Below are 16,694 nucleotides of genomic sequence, written 5' to 3' on the forward strand. Positions count from 1 at the left end.
AAAATTTATAACTAGACACTGAATATATAAGAAAGAAATTCAATAATTCCACTAATGGTATAAATCAGGGAAGCTCCATTAGGAGATAGTTGCTATAAGTCTCGGAAGTTATTATCATCACCGAAAGAAGTGAGTGGAAATTGCTCCTGCCCAAACACACCGCTAGACCACCAGGGAAACAAGGTAGGCCTAGGGTCCATCCTCTAGGTCCGGGAAGAGGGTTGGTGGTGTCTGTTTGGAGTAGGAGGGGGAACGCTGCCTATTCTTGGGGGGGGAGGGGCTCTGACAAATACACGAACACAGTGGATATGCAAATTCACACACTGCAAACATGAGGATAACAAGAATGAACTGTTAACACTTATTTAATTTGGTCAACATGCATGAAGTGACAATACAGACCTCCTGCAGCCATCTCCACTGGAGTAAGAAGTGCTAGGGTTGTGGTTCCATCAGGTTTTCGTCTTTGAAACTCCAACTAAAATCAAACATTTAATAACAATTCTATTACATAATTAAAATGTAACTTTACATGGCTATTTTGAAAGTTACACAGTATAATCTTAGTTAAAAAAATTATTTTGAAAATGATTCAATTGCCATGCATCTAAATATATGTGCATTGTACAATATGACTATTTTTATTCATACCTTTTTTTTTTTTTTTAATCTTTATTGATTTTTAATCTAAAACAGTGTCATACAATTGAACAAACAGTAGGTAATAAATACATTACACTAATATCTGTACAGGTAACATATATATCATTCAAGATTTTCAGTTTTCCTACATATAACAATAACATAATATAACATAACATAATATCTATATATATAAAATCGGAGGTATGTATGTGTGTATGTATGTGTGTATGTGCAGCGATCACGCAAAAACGGCTTGACCGATTTGAACGAAACTTGGTATGCAGATCCCTCACTACCTGGGATGATATGTTCTGGGGGTCTCGCGGCCCACCTGCACACGTGGGCGGAGCTACAAACAGAAAATCTGATTTCACCCATTCATGTCAATGGAAAAAATGTAAAAAGCTGCCATTCTCACTGTAATTCAAAAACGGCTTGACCGATTTGAACGAAACTTGGTATGCAGATCCCTCACTACCTGGGGTGATATGTTCTGGGGGTCTCGCGGCCCACAACTCTATGTTGCTTGCTCAAGGCTGGGTTCACCCAATAATTTATATGTTCTTGCTCCAGGAGGTGAAACTAAAATTGTTGTTTATAATCACGTTTTGCGTTAGTTGTATTGTATTCATTTTGTCAAATATTTCACATTATAATTTGAATATTGTACTTTTTATTAAGCTGTAAAAAAATAATTTCATTCACCACTATAAAGTATCTTTATTTGAATCCATTTACAGTGTTATTTCTATAATTAAATACCCGTGCAACGCCGGGGCATCATCTAGTATAGTATAAATGAAGAATAAAGTTACCCAAATGCCACCATCAATATTTATTCCCCTCCCTCTAACCCCCCACCCCCCATGGATGTGTAAAGGTGAATGAACAAAAGGAAAGATAAGATAAATATACATTATTATAATTTTACAAATTTAGTCAATGGGCTCCAAGTTTTATTCAATACACCACTGAATCCCCTACACTCTGCATTAATTATTTCATATCTTTAAGTGGTGCACACGTTCACCCACCAAAAGGTATAACTTATTCTGTCATGGTTCTTCCAGTTACTCAATATCAATTGAATGGCTATACATGTCATGATCATAAATAGTCGACTCTTATATTTATCTAGAGTGGGTTTCACATGTAATATCGTTCCACAAACTATAGCCACATATGATAGTGGAACATTTGAATCAAAAACTAAATTTATTTGTCCCCAAATTGACTTCCAAAATATAAATATAAATGGACAAAAATATAACAGATGATCCAAAGTCCCTATGTCAATATGACAATGCCAGCATCTATTAGACTTAGAACTATCTATTTTATTTAATCGAACCGGGGTCCAAAAAATTCTATGCAACAAAAATAACCATGTTTGCCTTATAGATGCTGACGCTGTACATTTCAATCTCCAAGTCCAAATTCGTGGCCAATGAGACACAGAAATATACTGTTTTATCTCGATGCTCCAGATGTCTCTAAGACTTTTTTTTGTTTAAAAATCCAGAAATCAATTTTTACCACTGGGCAGCCTGATGTCCTACTAGATCAGTTTGGTAGCAAAGGATCTGCAGGCTAAAATAATTTTTAAAATTTTTCCATTCAGGGAACCCACACTGAATAGCCTGCTTCAACTGCAACCACCTATATTGTTGAGATTTTAAAATTCCAAATGATTGTTACAGTTGTGAAAAATCAAGCAGATTTCCATTAGATATATCATCTAATGTCTAAATTCCTGCCTGCATCCAGTTCTTCCAAGCGATCCCAGCACCGCCTATTTGAATCTTGGAGTTTAACCATAAGGACTGCAAAGTAGATTTCATTATAGGGACATCTGTTAATTTATCAATAAATTTAATTGTTTTCCAGGTGTCCAATAAAATCACATTGTCCTTAGCATAACTAGGTATTTTAATATTTAATATATGAGACAATATATGAGATATAGGAGGAAGATTTCTACAATTGCTCAACTCTGCATACATTAACTTGCTACTAATTTGCAGTTAAAGAACACAGCACTAAAGATCAGTAGCTGTTGCCTTTAATAATTACTTGATAGGAACTATATTTGCAGAGTTTTCTTTAAGTCAAGTTTAAACAAGTCCCAACACATTTTCTGAAGATTATAAGATATCCTAATAATTCAAACAACAAGGAGTTTTTTTTATAAGCCAGTGAGGTACTTACCCTTTCTAGTCCCCTAGCAAGATTTGTTCTGGCTGGAGACGGGGATCTGAGGCTTTTTCTCCTTGTCATATAAATTATTCTGGTGCACAATTTTTTGATTTGAGTTTCAATAACTTTAAAAGAATAGAGTGGGTATTTTTTTTGGTCTATTGATTTGAACCTTCTCTCCTGCATAGTTGCTGATAGAACAAGTCACTTAATCCCCCAGTGCCCCAGGTACATTAGATAAGAGTGTGAACCCACAGGGACATATATGGAAAAATGCTTGAGTACCTGAATAATTTGTAATCCACATAGAATTGTAGGATATGTGGAATATAAATAAATAAAATTACAACTTTCATGAAAAGTACAAATGGAAAGGTCATGTGGATTCACCCAAAAACTGAATATAAAAGGTTGTATCAATGTGAACTACAGACCAGGTGGTGACTGCTAAAACCAAGAGATTCCAAATGCTCTTGGTTGAACAATTATCAGGCATTATTTACCTGGCTGTTTACAACCCTTCTGGTTAATTTCCCTGCTGATTCTCGAACAATACGATCAATCAGTTCTTGTTCCTTCTCTGCCAAGTTACTGCTGATCTTCAACTTATCTTCAAGTAGATCTCTCTCCTTCCTGTAATTTAACAAAAAAATCCCCCCCAAACAGATGTTACACTATCAAAATCAGAGGAAAAAAATAGGAGTATACACTGAATCAGAATAGCATGTTACACCGTTCAAACTACTCATTTAGATTGTATAATTAAACTGCTTTCAGGGACCACCATTCCTGTCTCTTTCCTTGTCTCAGAAGCAATTAAGAGGAAATTTTTTCACCATTTCACTACAGAAGTATGATCTGCGAGAAACCAAAGTCAATATAAGCCTTTTGTTACTGCAAAGCTAATTTTAATAGACCAATTAGACTGTTTCTACCTAAGAACTCAAAAGGCAGTTCTGACCACACCAAATGCGTATTATATAATGCTATTGATCAAGAACGAACTACTTTCTGATTTGCTCATTGCTTCATTTCATCAATAAATTTCTAGCCTGGCATAAATGATAAAAGTTTAATTTTAGAAGATCAGATCCAGAAAAGCAGATTATTAGTCAGAGTAAAACAGTAGATGACAACAATTAGAGTACCTAATTTGCCCATTGTGTTCAAGGTTGTTCTGGCTATATCCCAGCTGTCAGCTAAAGACTGACTGCCTGTAGGATTGTTTTCCCTATTCAAGTTATTTAGGTTTATTGGCCTCTCCTACTTTAGGTGATTGAGCATATACGTTCTTATACTTGAGTCAGCATTCCAGCTTCCCCAGATCTTTTATTCAAGGTCTCATAACTCATCTGTATCTGCTGTTAGGAAATTCTTTTTCATGGAGAGGGTGGTAGATGCCTGGAATGCCCTCCTGAGGAAAGTGGTGGAGAGGAAAATGGTGATGGAATTCAAAAAAGCGTGGGATAATCATAGAGGATCTCTAATTAGAAAATAAAGAATGTAAATTAAAGAACTAAGGCTGGTACTGGACAGACTTGCACAGTCTGTGTCCCACATGTGATGATTTGGTGTAGGATTGGGCTGGGAAGAGCATCAATGGGAACTCCACTAACTTGGAACATGAGGATGTTACTGGCTAGACTTTATGGTAGATATCCTGCAAACAGGATGGTTGGATAGGCTGAAGTGAGCTTGGACGGCAACTTCAGCATTTGGAACCTAGGACAATACCAGGTGGACTTTACAGTCTATGATCCAGAAATATCAAAGAAGAGACAAGCTAATTTAATGTATTTTTAATGGGTACAACTAATGGGCAGACTCGATGGACCATTCAGGTCTTTATCTGCCGTCATTTACTATGTTATTATGCTACAACAGTATTGGCCTTCACTATCACTGCCAAGTACTCATTACTCCTTCAAGAAAGTGATGCATTTCCTGAGTTTCCTTTCAACTTCACATCATGATCCCCTGCCCTTAAAATATCTTTTCCTATGGTAAACTGCACCTTTATTATTTTAAAACACTTGTGAGTCACAAAAAAAAATGATAGATGTAAAAAATCTTGAGGGAGATGCCATTGCCCCAGCATTTACACCAGCAATGGGTATCAAATAGGTGCAGTTCAAAGTATTGGTGCTCTCCTTTAGGGTGGTGAGGGAGAAAAAGCCAAGCTACAGTATTTGGCGAGTAGATTAAAAAGGCATGATTGAGAGATTTGAGATCAGGCCCATGACTTTTTCTTACAAATTCCTTCTTGGAAAAAATGTAAAGGGCTTAGGTTGTGAAACAGGATGTTTTCTATGGTGGAACAAGCTCCCTAAGGAAATTAGGATGGAAACAGAATATGAAAAGTTTAGAAGAACAGGGAACACACATCTAATTCCTAGGGAGTAAGATGAAGGGAAGCATAAACAGAGTGATCTGTTGGGTTGAATTTCTTAGTGAAGAGGACATTAAAATTTTTTAAATCTTATGATAATCTGGTTTTGTAACTATAGATTTTATGTTTGTAGCTGCTTTGATGCAATATAATATTTTAAGGATAAAAGCTTCATTTCTTCTCAGCTACTGTACTTTTTGTATTCTTTATTGGGTGTTTTGAACATTTGAACATCCTGCATCTCCATGGAATCTTCTTTGTCTTTCGCATGGTGGTCTTTGGTTTCCTCTGGTAGGTGTGACTCCAGCTTGTCTTTCTGCTTTCCAGGTATCTGCAGGTCTGCCATGAAGTCTATGCTCTGTTTCAGGCTCTGAATTCTTTCCTTGAAACAAATAACCAAAAATATGTCATCAATTTAAAGTTCAATATAGTTATACTAGCCCCAAAGCAATCTTCTGCTCAAAGTCCATAAATCAATTTAAATATTTCATTACTCCAAGTGGATATTTTCTTCTCAAAAGAATTTATGAGCCTCAGCCCCACCACTTCACCGTATCAAAGAATTTTCATAGCAGGAGCTTTATGTGGTAATATCCTCATTAGCTCTATTCTTCTATCCCGAGGACTCCGCGAATTATCGCCCTATCGCCAACATCCCTTTTTTAGCGAAAATCACTGATAGGGTGGTATTCAATCAGTTGTCTGACTTTGTTGAATCTACAAATATATTACACCCCAATCAAACCGGTTTTAGGAAAAATCATAATACTGAATATTCATTAATAGGTCTTACCATAAAAATCATTTATAATCTTGACCACCACAATTCGGTTATTCTTTTTTCCCTCGACCTCTCAGCAGCTTTCGACACCATTGACCACTCATTACTATTAGACAGACTACAAAACATAGGCGTTCGCGATACATCATTACAGTGGTTCACTTCTTTTTTATCCGACCGTTCTTCAACGGTATTCTTCAATAATGAAAGTTCTAAATCATTCTCAAATAGCTATGGAATCCCTCAGGGTTCCATACTATCTCTGCTGCTGTTTAACATCTTTCTTTCACCCCTTCTTAGTTTAAGTCAATCCATAGGTTTCACTACTTACGCTTATGCTGATGATATTCAGCTGACTCACCCATTCAATCCTGAAAACTCCAACGAAATATTCCAAATTAATCAAAAACTTGAAAAAATAAAAAATTGGCTTTCATTAAACAAATTAGCATTAAATATTACAAAAACCAAAGCCTTATTCTTTCCAATGAAGCAGGGACTAAAACTATCAGCGCCTTTTCTAATAAACAACATACCAATTGAAATAGTATCCTCACTAAAACTACTAGGAGTTACTATCGATGACAAATTCTCGTATCATGAGCACATCAGTAATGTGGTAAAAAGTTGCTTTTATCGTTTACGCTTAATTCGTTCTATGTCCAAATTCCTTGAACCGAAATCATTGAATATTTTAATACACTCTCTAGTCATATCCAAATTAGATTACTGTAACTCACTCCTACTAAACATTACTCAAAAAGAAAAAAAAACGCTTGCAAATAATTCAAAATACTGCAATTAAAATTATCCACAACGGCAAAAAATACGATCATGTAACACCTTTTTTAATAGACTCACATTGGCTTCCCATCAACCAACGAATAAACTACAAAATATCACTTCTAACATTTAAAATTTTATCCAACAATGAACCTCAATTCATAGACCAATTATTAATCCCATATAACTCGATTCGATCCCTAAGATCCACAACACAAGGGCTACTTACGGTTCCGTCTTTGAAGATCATCGGAACCAGACGTCACAAAATATTTTCAGTGATGGCCCCTCTTATCTGGAATACTCTCCCTTTATACATCAGAGAAATTAAAGACCTGAACTTATTTAAAACCAACCTAAAAACATTTCTTTTTAAAGCTTCTTTTAATATTTAAAATATATTTTTTAAAACTAGTTCAACAGCATTACAAAATATTTTACTTACTAATTTTTTTTTTTTTTTAGAACAACTTTTTAGAACAATTTTTTAATCCCAAACCTAACGTTTTCTCCCCCTACTAGTTTTTCGTTTTCCTCTCTCTTGAGAAACTGCGATTTGTAACTTTTACCCACCTTTGCTCCTTCCCTGTGTTCCACAGTTCGTCTGTACTGTCTGTTAGAGGCTTCTTACCCCCTCTTAAGGTTGTGTATAACATATTTTTTAAATTGTTACTCGCTTAGTATGAAATAAGCGATTTATCAAATTTAATAAAACTTAAACTTATGCTTACTTTTCTATTCCCTTTGGTATAAAGTGCACCGTGCTTAGTGCTGCAGTTCTAAGTCTAATAGATGATGACACTTTCATCTCGAGGTCGGGACATTGGATCATTTACTGTTCTATTGTCCATTGATACTTAAATTTTGGATATCAAGTGAATAAATTATTGGAAAATCCAGTGGCATTGACATACGATACCGTGCTATTTGGCACGTTCATGAGGTCCAAAAGCCAAATATCTTCCCACAATAATAAACTTCTCTGTATTATGACAGGGACTGCCATACAACTTATTTTGAGGAATTGGAAAAACTGGGATCGGTTAAATTATACTTTCTGGTGGGAATCTTTGCCACATTTTTAAAATGGAGCATATGATGGCCACACAACAGGGACATTATAAAGAAATTTATGGATGTTTGGGAGCCATTGACAGTATTCTATAAGGAGTGATTGTTGATTTTGCCCTTTGATCATACACGTCCAGGGTGGGTGGGGAGATACTTTTAATTAGAGTACAATTGTTGGATATGTATAAAGGGGGGGGATGATATATGTATTTGTCATAAATATAATTTGATTGAAGTTAAGTGTTGTTAAAATGTAAAATGTCTATAAAATATATTGCACTTATTTTGGCTTTAAAATGAATAAAGATATAAAAAAAAAAGAAAAGCAAGGGTAGAAGAATAGAGCTAATGAGGATAATACATATTACATAAAGCTCCCGCTATGAAAATTCTTTGATGCGGTGGAGTGGTGGGTCTGAGGCTCATAAATTCTTTTGAGAAGAAAATATTCGCTTGGAGTAACAAAATATTTAAATCATTTTAAAGTTCAGCATATCTCTATTTTGGGTTTTTTCTCAGACAATGAGTTCAGAGAGTTCAGACATCATTGGAACGTGTTTTCTCTTCTAAGAACTTTTTGTTACCTGGCTGAGAATTTTCATCCCTGAGTTCAGTAGTTTCTTTGCAGCTTTGTAATAAATGGTCTCTGGCTTATTGTAAATCATGGCATTTGTACACATCTGTTGGAAGTTATCCTGTATGTTGATGGAAGACGAAAACAGAATAAATATAACTGAAATATAAATAATAAGAGATTTGAGCTTAACAGAAAAGAACACAAGAATGTAAGAATTGCCATATGTGGTAGGGAGGGATGGGAGGGGGTGGGGTAAGAAGTTATGTAATTAACCAAAGATAGAATGTAAGTGAAGTTTGCATTGATTATCTGATTGAATATGCACTTACACTTTATGTAATTTTCAAAATGAATAAAAATTTTGAAAAAAAAAAAGAATTGCCATACTGGGAATATTGTTAGAAAAAGCCCAAAGAAATTCTAAAACTGCAAAATAGGCAAGTCAGCTGTTTTAATTTTTGTGAGAATCAACTATAAAATCTCTTGTAAATAGTTCAAATGAACATAACAGTCAAAGCCAGTTATGGGCATTTCTTTTTAATTAACTGAATTCAGATATTATGGATATATTGATACCTCTACTCTGCAAAATCTGGAGATACGCAAAGTTACATGCCTACAGTGTGTCCCATCAGCCAGGTGAAACAGGAAAACTGACAGGCTAGAGCTCTCTAGGGCCCCCTTACAGCCACATGGCTTGGAGGAACTGCCAAGGACCAAAGTGGGCGCAGCCCTTCCTCTTGCCACACTGAAATGGTGAGCATGTAGGGAGGAAGGGAAATGGAAACCAAGTGTCTGTGCCATACCACTCTGCATCGCAATAACAGACTGCACAAAATTCTGTGTGGGAAAGGTGGAATTTTGCACAAACTCTGTGTTGCACAGAAATCCCCCAGGAGTACAACCTGCAGAAATATTCAAATGAGCTCAAGCTGAAACAATGATAACCTTTAATTCCTCGATGGATTGGTATTCATTGTTCCTGATCTTCTCCTTTATTGTGCTAAAATCCATTGGGTGCTTAATGATCATGGAGTAACCAGGAGCGATGAAATCCGTCACAGGAAAAGAGAAAAACGCACTTGGATCCTTTCTATTGGGATATAAAAAACAGCAACATTCTCAGAAAATAAATCAGAAGTGGACTTAAGTGAAATGCTCCAAATATTTTTGTAATGTATTTTATTCAGACACTTCTAGTTAAATTTGAAATTAAGTTCAATTTTGAAAAAAAAACAAAAAACAAAACTTGAAGAACTTATCAGGAACATTAGTTTCCACATTTATTACCAACCAACATCTTCCTTTTTTTTTTTTTTTTTTTTTTGAGTTCAATAATTTTATTGAATATTATAAATAATATACAGAAAGCAGTTCAAGTACATGAAAATTGAATAAGAAATATTGATGTAGAAACAAAAGAAACCGTAATTGCATTCATTTGCATATAACAAATTATTAAGAAGCATTCAGAGTATTTGAAACTGCTAAGAAAAGAAATAGAAAGGGTAGATAAGCAGAGAGGATGAAGTAAAAGAAAAAAGAAAGTGAGGATGAAGTAAAAGAAAAAAGAAAGGTAAAGAAGGAGAAAGAAAGAGGGAGAAAAAGAGAGGGGTAGAAGTGTCTACGAGGCAGAATGAACATATGAATCCAAGAACGACCAAGGTGATTTATTTCGCATCAATTTTGTAGAGAAACGAGATATCATGTTTTTTTCATATGCATATGATTCGAATTTATGGTACATGCTCAAAGAGTTCCACCAAAAGGTGTAGTCTAGTAATGTAGATGATTTCCAATTTTTTAAAATGTGCATAAGAGCTGTCACAAACATGGTGTCAATGAGTTTGGGAGGACAGTTTGATAGTGCGAAGCAAGGGTGTTGAGAACGAAGGATTATAATGTCCATGGAAATAGGTTCTGAACATTTGGTAATAGATTTTATGGTGTCCCAGATACGAATCCAAAAGGAATGAACCATAGTACAGTGAAGAAGCATGTGATCAAGAGTTCCAGGCTCTTTCAAACAGTTCCAACAGGTAGGATCTTGTTTCAGTTTCGCTTTCCACATTCGAAACGGAGTCCATACTGCATTCCACATAACAAAGAACATTTACTCTTACTGCTGAGCCGGGCGTGCGAACTTGCTCTACCCCCTAGCCCTTGTCGGGAAACTTTAAATTTGACTGCTTAAATAAAGGAACCATCCTGCGACCGTTGCTGATTGAAAACAACCCTTGCGACCCTGAACCAGACAGACAGGTCACACAAACGCTGCTCTTACTACTGAACCGGGCATGCGAGCTTGCTCACGCCTTTACGAAGCGGCTAAGTGAAACACAAACAATCCACCTTATAAATCAACCACAAGAACTGATCATTCAAGACTTCACATTAAATGAGGAAACCTCCTGCAGACAACAAACTTCAACCGCCTCAATCCAAATCAACATCATTAAGAGACGTGGTCTGACTGCAGTGGAGACCACAACATGAAATAACTGCTTCTCTTCACTCACACTCGAAACTGATTAAAAAGTGCTTAATTTGCAAAAAACAAAAAAACACCTCGCGATTTACCCAGAATATAACTGCCTGAGTCCATATGTCACCTCAAAAATCAGCGAAAAACGAATCTGCGTTGATCGGAGGGAAGAAGCAGAAACCTGATCTGAGCACGCCAGAGAAAATGGCGCCGAAGAACGATGAGGCTTCACTAGACCTACTCCTGAAAGAAATAAGATCAAATCGAGGCATAATTCAGGAACAGGTTGAAGAAATCAAACTTCTAAGAGGTGAGATCGAGGCAATTAACTCCCAATTTGTAGATGCCCGACATCGTTTGGAAGCCCTGGAGGAAAAAACATCTGTCATAACTTCATTACAAGAAACGGTAACTAAGCATGACAAACTTATCACCACTTTACAAAGAAACCTTGAAGACCTTTCTAATCGCAGCAGAAGATCCAATTTAAGGATCATTGGGCTGCCTGAATCATCAGAGGGATCTGATATGGCTTCCTTTCTTACTACTTTCTTGCCTACTACCCTGGGACTTGTCTTTTCACCTCCTCTGGAAATAGAGCGTGCTCACCGAATGCCATCTCACCTTTCTTCAAATGCCTCCTCTCCCAGACCCATAGTGGTTAAACTACTCAGATTTCAGCAAACGCTCCAAATTTTAACAGTAGCTAAATCTAAATCCCAACTGCTATACCAAGGCAAGAAATTCTTCATCGTTCCAGATCTAGCTAAAACTACAGCCTTAAAGAGAAAGGCATTTCTATCCCACCGGCATAAACTTAAAGATATCGGAGCCAAATATGGTCTTATGTATCCAGCCAGAATGAAAGTAACTTACAACAACCACACTACATCATACACTGAGCCTGAGGAGCTGGCTGCATTCCTGGATTCTTTGAAAATGCACTGACACGCTGAACTCTTGATATCTTGGTTTGCCTTTGCGTTCTCGTTATAACCTATAAGAATATATAATTCATTGTCTTTGTGAATAAGCACATCACTTTTAAATTCCTTAAATTGAATGGGTGTGAAGTTAAGTAAATTGTTCCATATGAACAGTTTCTCCGTGCTCACAGGAGCACCTTTAAACTCTATTATCTTATACATGATAGTAAGGTCTCTCTACTTTCTGACCTTACAATATGCTGACACCAATAGTATACTTGCTCTTATTCTTATGCTTTCTTTCTTTCTTTCTCATCCTTCTGGTAGTAGTGTCTACTTGGTATCCTGGTTTTACCATTTGTTATTTCCCTATAAAGATGATGTTTACTATGTTTTACTATCGTATACAATAGACTATGGCTGATTTACATATCATCTCTTTTAATGTGAATGGTTTGAACCATCCTATTAAAAGGAAGAAGATAGCAAATTATATGTTAAATAAACATCCAGATGTGATATATTTACAGGAAACACATCTCCCACCTGCTGCCGCCTCTAAATTTGAGTTGAAGGGATATTCCACTCATTTGTACTCCCCTGCAACTCAGAGGAAGAAAAATGGAACATCAATACTTTTCAGTGATAAACTATCCCCTATTATTCATTCTGTTAAAATAGACTCCGATGGCAGATGGTGTCTGGTACATGCTGCGTTGCATTCTGTGGATTTTATATTCCTTAATATTTACGCTCCTGTTTTGGATCATCCGGATTTCTTTAAGGATCTTCAGATGGCGTTAGTTGAATATGACTCTTGTTCTCTAATATTGGGCGGAGATTTTAATCAAATTCAAGATATCTATATAGATCGATCATCCTCTTGCAAACCCTCAAAATCTAAATCTCTTGCAGCTCTGCATGCTTTAAAAGAAACTTTTTCTCTTGTAGATCCATGGCGATTACTATATCCCAAAGGTAGAGAATATTCACACTTTTCACCACCACATAATACCTACTCGAGAATTGATTTCTTCCTTCTCTCCTCTTCGCTCATTCAAGACGTGACAAATACTTTCATACACCCAATAACTCTTACAGACCATGCAGCTATTTCATTACATTTATCTATCTCTGCCCCACGTAAAGAATCTCCCTCTTGGCGACTTAACAATACTCTGCTTTTAGATGAGGTAATAATGGAAAAAATCAAATCTTTTACTATGGAATTTTTTGAAATCAACACCAAAGATCCAGAAATTTGTCCTTCTATTGTTTGGGAAGCTTACAAAGCTTCTCTCAGAGGTGAATTGATCAAACTTGCTTCCTGGAAAAAAAAAACAATCCATCCAAAAAGAAAAAGAACTGGAAACCTCTATTAAAAATTTAGAACTACAACATATGGCCACCCATTTACATGATCCATCTATGTCCCAACGTATTCAAAACTTAAAATATGAATACAATACTCTAGTCTCATGTACGGCCCGACGTGACATTTTCATTTCCAATTCTGGTCACTACATGGGAGATAATCTTATGGGTCGCCCTTTAGCTAGGTATCTTAAAACTAAATCAAAACGCTTGCACATCTCAGCTGTTCAAGACTCAACAGGACAATTAGCCAGAACCAGATCTCTGATTTCTTCCAAATTTGAAAAATTTTACACTACCCTATATCAATCTGAATTTTCAGCCTCTGAAACAGATTTAGATACGTTTCTATTCTCACTAACTCATCCGACTATATCGGAATCCATTAAAGCAAAACTAGATGCTCCTATAACAACATCTGAGATTGAAAAAGCTATAACCTCTCTACCCACTGGGAAAGCTCCGGGCCCAGATGGTTTTACTAATGAGTTCTTCAAATGCTTTCGAACCCTATTGGCTCCTCAACTCCTTACGTACTATGATTTCCTCCACTCCACTCCGGACAAACAATTTAATTTTGCTGAGGCTACGATTGTAGTTATTCCCAAACCAGATAAAGATGCTACTCTGGTTAAAAATTTTCGCCCTATCTCTCTTCTTAATTTAGACTACAAAATTATGGCTAAAATACTTGCAATAAGACTTACCACAGTGATCCCATCTCTCATACATGGAGATCAAACTGGATTCATCAAACATAGATACATAGGGGATAATCTTCGCTTATTTCATCATATCAATGCTCACGCCAAATCAATGTCGGATCCTGTGATTGGTCTAGCCATTGATGCTGAGAAGGCCTTTGACCGAGTGGAGTGGCCTTTCTTATTCCGAGTACTGAAATGGTACAACTTTGGTTCTTTCTTTACAGACTGGATAGAAACAATATACAGACAACCTACGGCGCGTATCCTAATAAACAACTCTCTCTCCAATAGATTTTCCCTCCATAGAGGTACCCGCCAAGGCTGTCCCCTTTCACCACTATTATTTGATTTAGCATTGGAACCTCTATTGTTAGCTATCCGACAATGTTCCTTAATTAAAGGTATTCCCTCGTCCAGTCGAGAGATTAAACTAGCAGCTTACGCTGATGATATCCTTCTCTTTCTCAAGGATCCTCTTGTCTCTTTACCTCATTTTATCCACATCGTCTCTCAATATTCTCAAATATCTGGATATTCTGTTAATTGGGAGAAATCAGAGATCTTTCCGCTAAATGATCACATTTCCTCCTCAGATCTAGCTCAATTTCCTTTTTCATGGTCACAGGGAGCCGTAAAATATTTGGGGATTTTAATACATAAAGATCCATTACTTGCTCAGGATCTCAATATATCTAAAATCAAAAACTTGGTTTCAAGTACTACATCGCGTTGGTCCCCGCTTTATTTGTCCTGGTGGGGTAGAATAGCCTCCATTAAAATGACCTTAGCTCCACAAATTAATTATACTTTATCTATGCTTCCCCTTCTCTGCCATAAACCGTTATTTCATTGGCTTAATATGAAAATTTCTGAATTTATCTGGAACAAGAAAAAACCTCGTATTGCTCTCGCCAAGCTGAAGGCCTCTAAGATTAAAGGTGGCTTAAATTTACCTGATTTTTATTATTATTACATCGCATCCTTAGCCAAATACGGAGCTCACTGGATTGTTGACTCTTATCCACAGGATCAACCAGCATGGTTTGAAATGGAATGCTTTTTATGTGCACCATTACACATCTCCTGCTTCCTTACAGTGTCGATACCTAGACACTTGAGAAAGTATTCTTTGCTGAGCGCAACACAACATGCTTTTCAATTATTAGATGCAGTGGCTGAGATCTCTGTTGCTGAAGGCCCACTCATGTCCCTTTGGAATAATTCTAAAATTCAAAATAAGGGTAGATCCCTTTCATGGAAGAGGTGGCAGCGGGCGGGTGTGTGGTTTGTTCATCAATTGATCTCCTCCTCTTCATTTGTCCCATTTGATACTTTTTGTTCTGTAAACTCACTCCCATCCTCTGTATATCCTCAATGGCTTACGCTTACTAGAATACTATCTAATGTGCAAATGCGCCCTGACTTTATGACCTCTCATCAAACTATTCGTCACTGGTCTACCTTGGCTTTACTGAAAGGTAGGGCGATATCTCTTTTTTATAGTATCTTAAGAGATCACACCTTCACTTTTACGCCTCAATCCATGAACCACTGGGGCTCTATCTTAAAGACCAAGCTTTCTGAAATAGATTGGGAACTCTTCTGGTCATCTACAAATCGTCCTCTATTATCCTCAAGAGTCTCGCAATCAATGTTCTTTGTTATGTGGAAGGCAACCAACATCTTCCAATAGATGAAAATTTGAGTGTTTATGTATTCCTCAGTTTTCTTACTTGTCTGTATTCATACCATCCCCACCCACATTTCTACATCTTTTTACAGCTTGGAAAACCATAATGCCACACATTCATTGTAATGCAATCAGCAATTTAATAACATTCAGGCATCATCATCCATAGTTCATTCTGTATCACCAGATGAAAACAGCATACCCTTTAAAAGCTAACTGCAAATGCATTAAAACTGCTCTATAGGAGTGGTATCACCTACAACTTACTGACTTTTAATTTTACCTATTAACCAACATAAAATTAAGTTTGCAAACTTACTGTTTGGTGGAGAGGAATTATATAACGTGTGTTCCAAGACAAGTTGTAGGCAGCCTCAGAGAATCACTGCTGTGGCTATGAAGAGCATAGTTACTTACCGTAACAGATGTTATCCAGGGACAGCAGGCAGATATTCTCAAGAAATGGGTGACGTCACCGACTGAACACTGGTACGGACCTGTTTATCTCCTTGCGCCTCGACTTTCGATTTTGCCGAGGCCATTTTTCCCTCTATGTCCTGACCTCAGACAAATTTTAAGAAGTGTGGATAGTGTGCTCGCCCAATTTCCATCACAGATCCGCATCGCTGGTGTCTCCAGTGTTTGGAGCCAGAGCATAGGGCTGAATCGTGCACTCGTTGTTCCTCACTCCAGAAGAGGACCCTTAAAAATCGTCTGATTCAACTGCGTCTCCTCTTCAGTTCCGCTATGGAGGGTGATTCGACACCAGCGCCGACGTCAGGGTCCGCACCGAAATCGACATCGCAACACCCAATGTCGATGGATTCATCTTTGGTGTCGCATGCAGTGAGTAAGCTGGCTAAGAAGCCTTCCCCCACCACTTCAGGCTCCCAGGTCACTTCAGAAGTGAGCCAAGTCCTGCAGACCTCGAGGAGACCCAAGAAATGATCGGCTCTATATTGATGAGTGCCTCGACATCGGCCTACTCATTGCCGGAGCACAGATCGGCACCAACAGTACCAGCAAAAAAGCCAGCAGTACCGGTGCCCGAACTCAGCAAATTCAACAAC

General features: G+C 37.1%; 1 protein-coding gene across 2 annotated transcripts in view; it reads right to left on the minus strand.

The window, feature by feature from the left end:
* Nucleotides 1-16,694, minus strand: part of BRD7 (bromodomain containing 7) — a 60,105-nt gene that overhangs the window by 33,707 nt on the left and 9,704 nt on the right. For both annotated transcript variants that reach the window (XM_033942111.1, XM_033942113.1), the window contains exons 5-9: nucleotides 9,391-9,535; nucleotides 8,450-8,560; nucleotides 5,425-5,612; nucleotides 3,345-3,474; nucleotides 403-478 (exon numbers count right to left, since the gene is read on the minus strand). In XM_033942111.1, the coding sequence (XP_033798002.1) occupies nucleotides 403-478; nucleotides 3,345-3,474; nucleotides 5,425-5,612; nucleotides 8,450-8,560; nucleotides 9,391-9,535 (650 nt within the window). The remainder of the gene's footprint in view (nucleotides 1-402; nucleotides 479-3,344; nucleotides 3,475-5,424; nucleotides 5,613-8,449; nucleotides 8,561-9,390; nucleotides 9,536-16,694) is intronic.

This window comes from Geotrypetes seraphini, chromosome 4, assembly GCF_902459505.1.
Source record: "Geotrypetes seraphini chromosome 4, aGeoSer1.1, whole genome shotgun sequence".
Classification (NCBI taxonomy): Eukaryota; Metazoa; Chordata; class Amphibia; order Gymnophiona; family Dermophiidae; genus Geotrypetes; species Geotrypetes seraphini.